Raw genomic sequence first — 16,376 nt, 5'->3', positions numbered from 1 at the left:
GATCCACTTCCTAGTTTACACATGGCCATTTTCTCACTGTATCCCCACATGGCAGAAAGCAGAGAGGACAAGCTCTCATGTCTCTAGGAGGGCACTAATCCCACCATGAGGGCTCTACACTTATGACCTAATTCCCTCCCAGAGGTCCCACTTAATATGATCATATTGGGGGTTAGTATTTTAACCTATGAATTTTAGGGGAACTCAACCATTCAGTCCATAACAAGGTCAGAGATAATAAAGGGTGGTAGCCATGGGAAAAGGCAGCTATGAAAAACATTCCAAAGACAGAAATAATAGGATATAACAATAGATTGGATTATGGGCTAAAATAAGGGAAAGATCAAAAATGACAGCAAGGGAATAGTGATATTAATAACCCATATGGAGAAATCAAGGAGAGCTGACACAGGTTTAAATAGGGTAACTATGAGCTGTCAATGAGCTGAAAGATGTCCAACAGACTGTTTGAAATATTATGCCCAAAGTTTCAGGATACGATGAAAAAAACAGAGAAATTTGGTAACCATCTGTTTCAAGGAGTTAAAATTGTGAAAGTAGATAAAATTACCACAGAATAAAAGAGGTCGAAGCCCAAGGGTTGAACCTCTTTGAAGCCCAAGCGAATGTGTACATTTAGAAGTCAAAAAGATGAAATCAGTCCTGAACTGACACAGATATTACAATTAAGAGACAAGAACATTAAAAAGTATTATAACGTTTTATAGTCCATATGTTCCAAAAGTAGATATATGGAAGGTATTTTTAAAAATCCAAATTTAATTTCTTAAGATGAAATCTACAATGTGAGATGAAAATTACACTGGAAGATTAACAGAAGAATAGACATTGTATAAGAAAAGATTAATAACCTTGAAGATAAAGCAATATAAATTACCCAAAACAGAGAAAAAAATAATCTAAAAAATGAAAAGAGCATTAAATATCTGAAACAGCTTCAAACAGCCAAATTGGAGTCCTCAAATGACAGGAGAGAAGTGGGGCAGAAAAATATGTGAAGAACTAATAGCCAAAAATTTTCCAACTTTGATGAAAACTATAAACCCCACATAACCAAGCAGCTCAATGAACTCCAACACAAGAAACATAAAGAAAACTACGCCAAGACACATAATAATTAAAACATACAAAAGCAGCCAGCGAAAAAGAGGCACATTATGTACAAACGAACAAAGATAAGGCAGATTTCTCATCAGAAACAATGTAAGTGAGAAGACAGTGGAGCAACATCTTTAAAATACTGAAAGAAAAAACAACTGTGAAACTAGAAATCTATACCCAGTGAAAATATACAAATAGAAATATTTGTATATTAAGGAGTCATGAAGAATTTCACAGCGGGTGGTGAGGGGTATGTTCACTATCTTGAGTGTGATGACGCTTTCATCAGTTTACATATATCAAAACTTATCAAACTGTATACTTTAAATATGTACAATTTATTGTATGTCACTACATTACAATACAGTTGTTTTTAAAAAGTCAACATGTTTACAGAAACAAAGAGAACACAGTTCTCAACTAAAAAATACTAAAGTAATATATCAACCAAATGTAAAGTGTGAAGTCCATTCTGATTTGAAAAAAGTTATAAAAGAAATTCTTAAAAAAAATTATGCAATTCTGAATATGAACTGTATATTAGATAATACCATGGAATTATTGCTAATTATCTTAGGTGGGACAGTCATAGTTTGGTTATGGAGAAGAACATCCTTTTTCTTAGGAGATTCATGCAAAAGCATTAGGAATGAAGTGTCATGATGTCAGCAATTTACTTGCAAATGATGCACACGGGATATGTACATATGTGGAAAGAAAAAAGTAAATGCAGCAAAATGTTAATAACTATTGACTCTAAGCAAAGAGTACATGAATGCTCATTGTATTTTTCTTTCAATACTTTCTGCTTGAATTTTTTCATAATAAAACAGAGGAGAAAACTTAGCATATCTAGATGGAATAGTATCACAAACAAAATACAAATAACTAAGAAAAACACTTCCAACATATGACAGAAATAGTGCTGCTTTACTTTATATGCAAATAACTTTAAAATCTGGAAGAAATATGAATAACACAGTTTTTTAAAGTAAGCAAAAAATCACAAAATGATAACTAACAGAAAATATGTAAATGACTCCAAAAAACTTTGAAAATACACTCAACTTGTCAAAATTAGAGAAATGCAAAACAAAGCAATGTGATACCATTTTTGACCTATCAGATGAACTAGTCTTTTCGTTTCTTTGATAAAAACTACTATTGGCAAGAAAGGACCAATAAAAACAAGTACTCTCATACACTGCAGAATTATATATTAGGTCAACCTTTTGGATGGTAATTTGAAAAAAAAACTCTATATTTGAATTTTAATTTAAAATGTAAATTTAAAATATGAATACTCTTTAACCAGCAATTCCATTTCTAGGAATTTATACTGTACATGAAAAGCCAGCAAACTTTGCCTTAAAGGGTCACATGGTAAATTATTTTCAGCTTTGTGAGCCATAAGGCCTCTGTCACAACTATTCCACTCATCTATTCTAGTTTGAAAGTAGCCATACACATTATATAAGTGAATGGGTGTGGCTGCGTTCTAATACAATTTCATTTACAAAAACAGGTGCCCAACAATGGGCTCAGTTTGCTGATCCCCACTACATATTAAATTCTGAACAACACAAAGATACAGTTTATTATAACACTTTGTAACAGCAGAAAGCTGCAAATAACTATATATTAATAAAGCACTTATTCGTAACTAAACATTAATAGGGCATTTAATAATTCGTTGTAAATAAACACAATGAAATATTTATAAGGATATTTAAAAGAATGTGATCTATCTAAAAGTATAGGAAAAAAATCTCCAGGATAAGTTATTAAGTGCAAAAAGGGAAGATGCAGAACATTATATATAAGACACAGTGTATGAGGAGAAAAGAAGAATACATATGTATTAATTTTTCTTATTTTCTGCATGGATACATAAGAAACAGGAGTTTTATCTGGAGAGTTAGACTAAAGGGTCAGAGCTGAAGAAGAGCTTCTTACTTTTTATTTTATAATCTTTTGAGTTTTTGCTGTGTAACTTTTATAACAAAATGAAATAATGAATTGGCACACAGTGAGTATTTCCTAAGTGTTACATGAATCAATAACTAGAGAGGTTTCAACAAATGGCCATATGGGGATAAAAGCCAGTTCTGAAGCAACTACAGAGAAATGATGGTGAAAGAGTGGATCCAGCAAAGGTAAACTATTTGCAGCAATCATTACACATTGCAGATTGACTCTCCAATACCCTTCCCTCCCAGATCCAGGGTCAGGTTCCAAACTGCCTAAACCAGTATATGATAACGCCATCTCTTTGCCATACGACTGGTTCAGGGACTGCCAGCCCTAAATCAAAGATCTGGAAGTGTTCTGGAACATCTGAAAATAGGGAATGAACAAGAGATTAATGAAAGCATTGTAGCTAATCAGCAAACTTCTGTGACTCTCAATATCATTACTTAAGTGGCAGGCAAGGGGAAGGCACAGACCGATCACACAATGGATGTTACCCAGAATTAGAGCAGGAGGCTGAGAAAAATAATATTAGGACACTATCAAAGGCATCAGCAAAATTCCTGATTATAAATAAGTTTGAGACTAGATACAGACAGACCTAGTAAGAGATGTAATGAAATAAGGGAATAAGAAAGCATATCCATGTATGTGGGGGGAAGAAAGAGGGTGTTAAAGGACCAGGTGTGATGAGGGTAAACAGCAAGTTGGTTGGTAGAACAAGAGTCACAGAGAGGGTTCTATCAACCAGAAGACTAGCTCTGCTTGTGAAATCTTGGCAAGAGAGCAATTTCTAGTCATGAGATCCTAAAAGAGCTGAAGCAGAGTGCTGATGTGTTGTTGAAGTTAAGGTGGTCAAGAACAATAAGGCTCACGCTGGATGGGCCAACATGAATAACAATGAAGATAAAGTTTTCAATGACATGCTCAGTTCTCTTCATTTCATCTTTGCTTGTGGTAAAGTTAGAAAAAGGGTGGTATAATTAGATGATCGGATGTCAAAAGAGAAGAGGTTATTTATTGATGCTGATAATGTTTAAAATCTCTGAGTTGAGCAGACCTAGGTTCCTATCCAGATGAGGTCAATTCTTAAAAATATGCCCTTGAAGTAACAGTTACTTAACTTCTCTAGACATTGTTTTATCAACTAGAGTACTTACTTCAGATGGTTATTGTAAAGATTACTTGAGATAATGCATGTAAAGTGTTAACCAGCGCCTGGCACACGATAGTCAATAAATATTAGCTACTTTTCCTAACAATGGTCAAGAAGTAGCACCACAGAGCAAAGTCCTATGCCAACTGTCCCTTTTGGCCCAGTGAGCTAGAACAAAGAGGCAAAGAAATAGAAGAAGGTATAGATGGCTATAAGGGATGCCCTGTATCTGGGGAAAGACAGCTTTTAGTCAAGGTGAAGCAGCAGGAGTGCTGAATGAATGTAGAAGAATTTGCTCCCAAAGAGGCAGAAATCCATGAGTATTAATGGAGTCATTATTGCCCTAAAAACTTTCAAATATAAATAACACATCGTCCTTTAAGTTACAACAGTAGAATGTGGAAATAGCAGAGTTACACCACAGATAAACTCAAACTGGGAGAAAAATCAGTCAACATAGTACAAAGGTAATATTGGCTGACCAATAAAGAAAACTAGAAAAACTGGCACATTTCCAAGTTTATGGATGCAAATTTACAGATTATGATCTCTCTCCAATACAACATGGGTAAAGTTATCCAAATCATGGTAACCTGAAGTGCCACCAAAAATCAGGCTACTCTATATTTCAAAATGCAAAAATTGGTAATAGTTTATTTTAATTTTCCAAAGTTTTTTTCATTCTAATCCAAGTAACATATGTTCATTGTAAAAAATTGGAAAGTATGAAAAAGTATAAAGTCACAAGGGAAAACGTTAATCAATACTCAGAAATAATCACAACATTTTGCATAGTCCTTCCAGTCTTTTGAATGCAGTTTTTCACATATCATAAGATTATATTGTATATTCAACATCGTGTCCTACTTTATCACATAATATTATATCATAGCACTCTATTTGCTTTACTGCTAAGAGTTACTAAACTAACGGTGATAACTTTCTCTATAAAGAAGGCCTTTATAGTTTGGATCAAGTTATTTTAGTAACAAATATTCTCCTTATGAGGCCGGGCGCGGTGGCTCACGCCTGTAATCCTAGCACTCTGGGAGGCCGAGGCGGGTGGATCGCTCGAGGTCAGGAGTTCGAGACCAGCCTGAGCAAGAGCGAGACCCCGTCTCTACTAAAAATAGAAAGACATTATATGGACAACTAAAAATCTATATAGAAAAAATTAGCCGGGCATAGTGGCGCATGCCTGTAGTCCCAGCTACTCGGGAGGCTGAGGCAATAGGATCGCTTAAGCCGAGGAGTCTGAGGTTGCTGTGAGCTAAGCTGACGCCACGGCACTCACTCTAGCCTGGGCAACAAAGTGAGACTCTGTCTCAACAACAACAAAAAAAATATTCTCCTTATGTAATTTCACAAGTTTAAGATCAACTTTTAGTTCCACGACCACATGCAGCTTTTCACAACTTCACGTGCAACTCTAGAAGCTAATATAAAGGGGGAAAATGCCACTATATACTTGATTTATGCAACAAGTTATGCTGCTTTGAAAGATTTCATACATACAAAAAGGACCAGTAATTTAAAAAATTGTACTCCCATTTCTATAAAGTAAGCTGGTGAATTTTCCCATTCCACTTTTGGTCAGGTGGTCACTAAGATGAGATCTGACACCAATTATTTATCCATGTACAAGTTGGTGAGTTACAACTGGAGCAGGCCTGCATCCACAGATTTTTTTCCCTCTATACAAAGAGGTCGGAAACTAAATTTAATTACCTTTTAAAATAAAATACAAAATTTACTTTTATTAAATGGATGATGAAATAGAAATATATGTGTAGTTTGATATTTCTCATTTATTTCCTTTTTGATGTTTTAAATATTCTGATATTAAAAGATGTGCTACTGGCTGGAAACTTTTAGTTCTCATTTTTTAAAGAGTGAATAGAGCCTTATAATATTACCATTAATATGATATAAACATCTTAAACATACTACGAAGACAAAAATACCACAGAATTCAGAACACTAAATTATGTTAATATATGAACATAGTTTTTTCTTAATGTCTCTAAACCCCAAACTGGCATGCAAATGTTTTCTATTCTTTAAGACTACAATGTCAAAAAAGTTAACTAGTAGTAACTTTTCTTTTTTTTTGAGACAGAGTCTCACTCTGTTGCCCGGGCTAGAGTGCCGTGGCGTCAGCCTAGCTCACAGCAACCTCAAACTCCTGGGCTTAAGCAATCCTACTGCCTCAGCCTCCCGAGTAGCGGGGACTACAGGCACGCACCACCATGCCCGGCTAATTTTTTCTATGTATTTTTAGTTGTCCAGCTAATTTCTTTCTATTTTTAGTAGAGATGGGGGGGTCTCACTCTTACTCAGGCTGGTCTCGAACTCCTGAGCTCAAACAATCCACTTGCCTCGGCCTCCCGAAGTGCTAAGGATTACAGCTGTGAGCCATCGCACCCAGCCAACTAGTAGTAACTTGTTTTAGTTACTTTTATAAACTAAAATGAACAAAAATATTTAAAACAATTCCAGAGTAAAAACAATTGAAATGTTTTAAACACTTCACCACAAAAAAAACGATTTAAAATTTATCATAAATCTATATTCTTACATCTTTGGGCCAAAGAACCCAAAATACAAGATCATATGCCAAGGCAGTCTAATCAGCATTGTGAGGCAGGCCCTTTCACTTGAAAGAGGCAATAGTCTTAGGCCTCAGGCTCTTTCACCATGAATTTTAAGAACTTTCCTCTAACTCTAAAAGGTACATCAAGGGTTCATTAAAATATCATTAGAACACCTTGTAAAACCACTAAACAGCAAATACGTCTTCCTCAGGTAATCAAAACTGAAAGAACTGTGCATTCATGTGAAAACTGGTGCTACCTTTAGAACTGTGGAAAACTAATCAATTTTTTGTAAGTATCTCCAAAGTGGGTGACGTTTTTTTGTAGCTCAATATATGTAGCTCAAATAGTGGTTGCACGCAAGTTTGGTAGATTCTGTGTTTGTATCTTGTTACTGTGATTCTGTATCACCTGTTCTCTTGCACCACATGTAGCCTGCCCTTCTCAAACTAGAAAAGAATTCATAGGTTTTATTGAGAGGTAGAATGGGGAGCTGTTAAGAATTCAATTCCCAAGGAGCTATTATTTTAAGCAAAGATTAGAAAATACTTGTACCAAGGCTTTTTTTTTTTTGTTAATTCTGAGTATAATCTTGCTAAACTGCGTATTGTTAAAACTCTCAAACTTTTACCACAGTGTCCCAACAAGTCAACCAATTTTCAATTAAAAAGGAATACTGGTGTGGTAGAAAGTGCAAGAATTAAGAAAAATCAAGGACTACTTTCTAGATCCTGCTGAGATATCCTAATTCACTTTTCCACGGTTAGCTTCCATAATTTACAATGGTATGAAAGGAGAAGGCAGGATAGGTTCTGGCCACAATTTTGAGGACGCTGGATGTGTTTTGGTTAATAATTTGACAGAAATGCCATTTTCAGATGGCACATTTACAGAAAGAGTAAGCCCGCATCGCTGGTCAAGGGTGACTCAAACTTTGCTAGAACGACTTATCTCCTGGTTTGCATAGACACCACTTGTGTAAGACCATCCACCCGGTTAAGGTGGTTGGTTTAAATCAGGCCTTGCTGCCCAAAGGTGCGCCCACCCAGGGTGCACCCTGCGGGCGCTGGAAACCCAGGGATGGTCTGGCTGAGTGCGGGGTTGCCCCCGGAACTGCGCCCTCCAAGTGTCTCCAGAGCCCGTACTCCAAAGAAGCATGCCACGGACCCAAATATCCCTTCACCCCAAGCTCTTCTTCACCCCTTCCTAGGTCCGGAAAAGGACATACAAGCTGCTCATCTGGAGGAAAAAAGGTACTGGGGAGAAGTAGCGGCGTGAGTAGCGGCCGCAGAAGAGGCCAGGCCGATAGGACCAACCAAAATTATGGTTTTTAAGCCCCAATCCAACCGCAGCGCCTCCCACGAAAAGACCCCTTCGGCCGTCTGGGCACGAGAAGCGGCGGTCAGAGAAAGGACAAGGGGTAGGAGGCGCGAGGTCCTTACCCGCTGCAAGGCTGGCGGCTGGCGGCTGCAGCCGGCGGCTCCAGTACCGGAGGCCGGAGGCGGCCCCTCGGAGCCGTAAGGAGGCTGCCATGCTGCCTCCGCCCCGCCTCCCCGCGATGACCTCCGCCGCCTCCCGGCTGCCCCACAGACTGCGAGTGTGCGCAGCAAGGCGAGCGTGCACGGCCGCGGCGTGGGACCGCGCGCGCACGCGCTCTCGCCAATTGGGGGGCGGGCGCCCATCCGCCAGGGGAGGAGCGAAGCTCCGAGAGGCGCGGCCCGGCGGAACAGGTCCCGTCAATCCCATTACGGACGGGGAAGCCGACCAATTAGAACTCCCATATCCGGGGCTTACGTCAGGTACTCTGGCCACTCCCCCAAGCTGTCGCCTCATTTACAGCCCGCGGGCAGGAATCTCCTTGTTTACCAAACTGCGGAGGGCGTGTGGGGGGCGGTGGCTGTCGCTCACTACCGCCTCCTTGGAACACGTGTCTCCTAGAACCGCCCCTGCGTGGGGTTGTAACTGCGTGTTTCCTCCTTGCACCAAAGGACAATACTGACTCGGGGCTTGAAAACCAATCACAGAAATCTACCACGTGTGTAATAACTTTTAAATTCATTTGATTTTATTTAACTCAACGGTTTCTCAGTAAATTTGAAAATTAGTAGGAAAACAAGTTGATAACATTATCTTTGAAGGGTAGAATTACTGGGAATTGCACTATTCCAGGACATATTTCTTTAATTTTTGAAAATTAGCCTGAATCCATTTTGTAAGCAAAATCTAAAGGTAAACTAAAATCCAAAAAGTAGTGTCTGTGTGTCTATGTGTGTTAGAGAGCCAGACATCTTATTTATTCGTTCTTCTGTCGATGTTTGGTGTACATATTTGAGTCTCTGAACCCCTTGGGGATAATTGCAGGACTTACCATCTCCACTGACTCCACCAAAGGGTTGGGAGCCGTGAGCACACCAAAGCAAGACTTGCAACCTTTGGAAAAAGCTAGTACAGGAGGAAAGAGAGTGAGGAGTACCTAGGGGAAATTGGAACCGCAGGGTTCCTTTCCAACCCCCCCAAATTCATTTTATTTATTCATTTACCTAGGGTTGTACTCACCAACCTTTTAATCTAAGTAACAGAATCAATGGATTTGACGTTAACTTTTTTTTCCCTCTGCCCAGTAACCCACAGAGTTGGAAGCAGCTAAAGGGAAAGCAAAGGAATTGGATAATTTTTAAATGGGTTATGTCATGGTTCTGGGCAAACTAGCAGTGTTTCCAAGAACCAGTATAGAGTGCAAGGTCACCATCTGTAATTGGTAGAAAAATAATTCTCTTCTTTGGCTATCTTTCCACCCCAACCGTTTAACAAAAAGAAAGAAGAAAGGGAGGGAGGGAGGGAGGAAAAACTCATTTCAGCTATTGGACAATCTCCTGCATTTGGTTCCCTATCCCTAATAAGACTGTTAATTGGCTCTGGAGCATTTCCTACCAGTTCCTCTCTTCTTGGTTTCGTTAGGTTTTAGCTGGAATAGATCTCCTGCAACCAATAAATGTGGCCCTACAGGTTTCTATAATTAACTGCTGAAGTGCAGTCTGCCTTTCAACTATGTCAACCTACATAACAGAGCTATTTACAACACAGGACAACACATCAATTGATCTCCCCAGCTCTTAGAGAGTTTATATCCCAGTCCTCTTGAAATTTTATATCCAATCAGATTGCTTTTGTCATTTTTATTGTAAGCTACTGTTTTTGTTTCTCTAGGTTGTTTATGGGGCTCTTTCCTTGAAAATGAGTATTTCTTTACAAAAGGCTGCCTCCTGTCAACAGCGTTCTCCTAGGACTAGAAGGGAAGAAAAAGGAAAGGGGCTCAAAAGGAAAAGGCAGAATTAAAGCTGAGCATGAGATCTTTTCATTTTAATTTTTTTAACTGATGGTGATAGCTTTGAAAAGGGAATGGTATTGAGAATTTTATTCCTTTTGCTCAACCATGACCAGGGGATGTCACAATTTCTCCATGTCTCTATATCATGTAGACTAATGTCTCCTCCTAGACGCCCTATATTGATTCATAAATTAAGGAATTTTCATAGAAGTTTCTCATAAACATTATTTTTTTTTTTTTTAGTAATTCTTACTATTTGAAGGTACTTGCAAATATTATTGTATTGGCAAAGGCAGTGACTGCCTGTGACTACCTTCTTTTATTTGATTGTCTTTCTGATGGCTTTGCTTGAAAGGCACTGCAACTCCTTTCTACATCTTTGCCACACATTTTTGTTTGAAATTTTCAATGCCTTATAGTGGCCCATGACTTCTGCTTCTGGAAGATAGGGTACATATATTTTTTTCTATTCCTCCCACTAAGTCCAACTGAAAACTCTGGACATTATATGTAAAACAAACATAAGGAGACTCTGAATGGTGGAGGGAAGAAGTTGTACTGGCTAGGGACTTCAGGACTCAAAGAGGAACACAGTGGTAAGTGCCTTGGGTTTTCATTTAGCCTTATATATCCCAAACTGAGGGTTGGAGAAGCCAAAAACCAGAAACCCAAAAATGCCAAGAGTCATAGACAAAAAAATGCCCAAATAAAAGGCTGCTCTTTCTAGCCAAAAGACGAAAAAGGGAAAGCCTAGCAAGACAGAAAACATTTAGAAGATAACTACTCTACGGTAGACAAACGACACATACACACACACACACACACACACACACACTGCAGCCCCACCCCCACAAAGCAAAGGCCAGGTGGGAAGCCTAGACTGCCACACTAAATCAAAAATCAGTCATCATAACCAAAAACCCAGGAAGATCTCAAGCTGAATAAAAAAAGACAATCAATAGATGCCAACACTAATATGACAAATTAAAATTATCTGGCAAAGAGTGTGCAAGCAGCCATCAGAAAAATATTTCAATTAAGATATGCTTGAAAGGCCGGGTGCGGTGGCTCACGCCTGTAATCCTAGCACTCTGGGAGGCCGAGGTGGGCGGATCGTTTGAGCTCAGGAGTTCGAGACCAGCCTCAGCAAGAGCGAGACCCCATCTCTACTAAAAATAGAAAGAAATGATATGGACAGCTAAAAATATATATTAAAAAAATTAGCCGGGCATGGTGGCGCATGCCTGTAGTCCCAGCTACTCGGGAGGCTGAGACAGGAGGATCGCTTGAGCTCAGGAGTTTGAGGTTGCTGTGAGCTAGGCTGACGCCACGGCATTCACTCTAGCCTGGGCAACAGAGTGAGACTCTGTCTCAAAAAAAAAAAAAAAAAAAAAAAAAAAAAAAAAGTTATGCTTGAAATAAATGAAAAAAGAATCTCAGAAAAGAAATAGAAAGTATCAGCAAAGAAACAAAAAATATAAAGGAGAAATAAATGGAAATTTTAGAACTACAAAATGGAAGAAATGAAATTTTCAAACTCAATGAATGAGCTCAACAGAGTGGAGAAAAGAATCAGTGAACTGGAAGATAGAACAATAGCAATTATCCATTCTAAACTACAGAGAGAAAATAGACTGGGGGCTTGTGGTATGACTGTAACAAAAGATCTAACATTCCTGTTATCAGAATCTGGGAAGGAGGGGAAAAAGACTTTCTCAACAAGGCACACACTATCTAAGCATTTTTATACCTGTTCCCAAGATATTACTCTTATTTACTCAACTCCCTCATAGTATGATACTATCTCCCTTGCCTAGATCACTCTGAGTTCCCCAAGTTCTCTCTCTCTTCCTTCCTTCCTTCCTCCTTTCTTTCCTTTTTTTCCTTTTCCACAAGTTCTAATATCTCTTCTCTACTCCCCACTTTTTAAGACTCAAATGACCTTCCCCAAAAAGTATTTTTCTGGGTGATATATAAGCAGTCATGAAAATAATACAGTCTGATTAAGAAACTATATCTAAAGTCGTTTTTAAAAACTGTATCAGTTAGCATGAGGTTTGGCTGAATGAAACAGAAAGTCCAAATAATAGCAATTTGTTTTTTCCTTGTAGAAAAGAAATCTGGATGTAGGCAGACCAGGGCCAGCATGGCAGCACTGAGTAATTAAAAATCCCGGCTTCTGTTTTTATTTTATTTCTAGCACTGTTTTGTACCCTCATGATTACTTCATGACCAAAGATGGCTGCTAGTGGTCCAGCCATCTTGTCTGAGTCCCAGGCAAGACTAAAGAAGAGAGGGAAAACTAAAGGAAAGGAATGTGCCAGCAGACTCTTCTCATTTATGGAAGCCTTCCTTCCTGTAAGTAACACACTACAACTGCCCTTCCCACTGTCTAGAACTTAGTCCTTTAGCCATACCCAGCTGCAAAAAAAAGATTAGAAATGTAGATGGGGGGAAAAAAAGAAGAGTGGATTTGGATAAGCATGGCAAGTCTTTGCTCTAAGCAGTTTCTAAAATGTTTTGGAGTACAAAATGTGGATAATTGAATTATGTCCAAGTTGAGAGTGTATCTAAGTACATATTATTACATTTATTTAAATGGATTAGAGTTGGAGACATAAGTATGAACTCATGCTTCACTTAATATAGATACAGATGGTTATCTATATTAATATTTATCAATATGTATATATGCACAGGTTAGTATACACACATATATCTCCATGTTCAGTCCTATGAGGGAGCCTAGAAGCAATGATACTCCAGTAGCAACAAGCACACCTAATATTGTGTGTTTTCCAGTTCCATATGTCTACCTTCATGTAGTCAACAATTATCTAACCTTGTAAATATGGATTACAAAGGATTGTTAAATATTATAAATCTGTGATTCCGTCAATAATTAGGATTATACAATCTAGGGCCGGGCGCGGTGGCTCACGCCTGTAATCCTAGCACTCTGGGAGGCCAAGGCAGGTGGATCGCTCAAGGTCAGGAGTTCGAGACCAGCCTGAGCAAGAGCGAGACCCCGTCTCTACTAAAAATAGAAAGAAATTATCTGGCCAACTAAAATATATATATAAAAAAAGAAAATTAGCCGAGCATGGTGGTACATGCCTGTAGTCCCAGGTACTCGGGAGGCTGAGGCAGTAGGATTGCTTAAGCCCAGGAGTTTGAGGTTGCTGTGAGCTAGGCTGATGCCATGGCACTCACTCTAGCCAGAGCAACAAAGTGAGACTCTGTCTCAAAAAAAAAAAAAAAAAAAAATTATACAATCTAATGTATATCCATAGTTATTTTACTTACTATATGGTCTTCAACATGCACATTCAATATGAAAATTTAATCAAGTTAATTAATTATATTCCTTTGTTTCTATTTTATAAAACATCTATTAATAAACATGTTAATGCTTATAAATACTATAGAGCAATATACTACATAGTTTCTAACATGACATGATAGTAACAAGACTGAGTCTTACCTCTTTCAATGATGTCTATGGTATAAAGGTGTTATAAATTGATGAATTAAATTTCATCTTGATAATTTTGTACCTCAATCATGGACCTGAAGTTCCATAACCTCTGAGAAAGGAAAAATTCAGAATCATGCTTACTTTTTTGCTAGTTACTTAACATAGTAGGAAGAATTAACAACATTAGAAAGAGATGTATACAAATCATGACTATTTTAATTCTAATAAAAATAGCATATTAAGTCAGTCTTTGTGTTGCCAGTTGTCTTAGTCTGTTTTGTGCTGCTATAACATAATACCACAGATGGGGAAATTTATAAAAAACAGAAAATTATTTCTCACCCTTCTGGGGTCTGGGAAGTCCAAGATTAAGACACAGGCATCTCTTATGGGCCTTCTGGCTGTGTCCTCACATGGCAGAAGAGTGAAAGATGGCAATCCTACTCCCACAAGCCCTTTTTATAGTGGCATGAATCCATTCACAAGGGCAGAGCCCTCATGAGCTGAACACCTCCCAAACGGCCCTACCTCCCAACACTATTGCAGCAGGGATTAAGTTTCCAACACATTAATTTCAGGGGACACATTCAGGCCATAGTACAAGTGATTTTTAAAACTTAATTTGCTTAAAGAAATAAAGGAAATGTGTTGGTCTCGATTACTGAAAAGTTTATCATATGCCTGGCTTTTAGAAAGACTTGCTCTCTCTGTGCTTCCACTCTGCCTGCTATGGTGCTGGCTTCGTCCTCAAGCATCATGCACTGTGCTCATTGCTCCCCTCGCAGTTCCCTGTGGCTGTGGCTGTGGCTGTGGCTGCGGCTGCTTATGTTGTCATACCAAACCAGTGTGGGCTGGGCAAGATCTTCCTTATGGAGGAGAGAGGAAACTTTCTTCGTCACCGAAACTCCAGTTGTAATCAGAGTCTAGCTCTTCTCTGAAGTCAATTACTCTGGCCAAAACAATGGAATAAGCTAAAGCATTGAAAGCAGGGCCCACTCTGGAGCTAAGCTGAGGTCACTCTCACTCAAATCAAATGGCTTGGGCATGGGGGGTGAGGGAAAGATTATGTATTGTTTTGCTCCCCCAAAAGAGGGTGAAAGGCTACAGGATAACAGCAATGGCTGTCAACCTCAGACAGTGACTGAGCAAATTAATCCATAGACATGTCCTTAAACAAGTTTTTAGACTGGCAACTGTGGATAAAATCTCTTCCCCCAAATGTGCTATAATGCTTTTAAAAATCGGAATCAGAATGCTGTTGGCCAAGTCATGCAATCTCCAATGTTGATGTCATATGTTTATGTAACCTACTGGCCCCTTTGTGATTGAGGAAGCAGTGGATCAACTTTGTTCAATATCCCATATATCAATTATAACAAAAATTGCTGAAGTGTGTGGTTTTGCGGTTGTTGGTTTGGTTTGGTGTAAAGGTATAATTACCAGAGGCTCATGACATCATTTTGGTAGTCTTGGATCACTCTGGTACTTCCTAGTCAGATTATTTCTACATCTGGCCCAATTCCTCTGTACACAGATCATAAAGCAGAAGTTTGCAATCCTGAATGCACGTTAGAATTTTTCAAAATATGAAGGCCTTGTCCCCATCTAAAAGTAATTTGTGAGGTGAGTCATAGCCCATTTTATGTTTATTTTCCTCAAGTGATTCTGGTGTACAGTGAGTATTGAGAGCCACTGCCATAGAAGGTAAAGTGTCTCAGACAAAAGAGATGCTCAGGAATGAATCATGCTGGCAATGAGAGTGGGTGTAGAAAGAAAGAGACAGGTACGAGACATATCTGGGAGGCAAAACTGATATTACCAGTTACTTCCAGGAGTAAAAGGAGACTTAAAGGAGAAGGAGTAATCTAGGCAGAGCCCAGGCTTTTGGCTTTGGGTGACTGGATAGATGAAGTGCCATCTCCCAAGACAGGGAACTGGGTACTGTTGAGTTGGAAGTGGACATGTCCAGGGGGAGTTGGCCATATGCAGAGTCTGAATTACAGTGTCTATTTGTGAGTCGTGGGCTCTAGATGATGATTTAGTAATGAATGTAGATGGGATCACTGCAAACACTTCTAAGATGAGAAGAGAACATGGTTGCTGATAAATCCCAGAGAATACCTCTAAGAAGGTGGGAGGGGGGTGGAGGAATTAGTTTATGAATGCTGAGAAGGAGGGCTCAGAGAGGAGGAAGACAAGGACAGAATGTTGTCGGAAAAGTTGAAGCAGGAGAAAAGTTCAAAGAAGGAATATTTCACAACACTTGTGAAATAATCCACTGATTGCTAAAATAAGCACAGAAAAGTCTGTATAGGCTTTTACAACTAAGAGTTATTGTTGCCTTTAGTAAGGGAGAGCAGTTTCAATGAAATGGTGGGGCCGGATCACAGTAGGTCGAGGAAAGAATGAAAAATAGAGACAGTGACTCTTCGTTTTTTCAAGAAACTTGGCCTGTGAAGGGAAAGAGAAATTAGAAGAAAGCAAGTTCAAGGGAAGTTTTTATTGTTTGTTTTCATTTTAAAGAGGAAAGAGATTTGAGTATGTTTAAATGCTAAGGGGAGGAAGTCAGTACAGAGGCTAAGGTTGAAGGAGGAAGGCTGAAGGAATATAGTTTGGGGATATTATTGAACAATCCCCAGGAGTCTTTCTCTTTAATTTGCTTTAAGTTTAAAAAAAAAAAATGCATCTCCATTTAGTTTATACATATGGCAAAGACATTGGCTGAAT

At 38.7% G+C, this 16,376-nt stretch overlaps 1 protein-coding gene across 1 annotated transcript in view; it reads right to left on the bottom strand.

The window, feature by feature from the left end:
- HIBADH (3-hydroxyisobutyrate dehydrogenase) overlaps nt 1-8,481 on the bottom strand; it is a 114,380-nt gene extending 105,899 nt beyond the window's left edge. The window contains exon 1 of the mRNA XM_069461563.1: nt 8,286-8,481. Within this exon, the coding sequence (XP_069317664.1) occupies nt 8,286-8,376 (91 nt within the window). The 5' untranslated portion in view covers nt 8,377-8,481. The remainder of the gene's footprint in view (nt 1-8,285) is intronic.
- Nucleotides 8,482-16,376: the final 7,895 nt, after the last annotated feature.

The sequence above is a fragment of the Eulemur rufifrons genome, chromosome 29 (assembly GCF_041146395.1).
Source record: "Eulemur rufifrons isolate Redbay chromosome 29, OSU_ERuf_1, whole genome shotgun sequence".
NCBI lineage: Eukaryota > Metazoa > Chordata > Mammalia > Primates > Lemuridae > Eulemur > Eulemur rufifrons.
The sequence above is the reverse complement of the archived record's forward strand: the minus strand, read 5'-3'. Positions and strand labels throughout refer to the sequence as shown.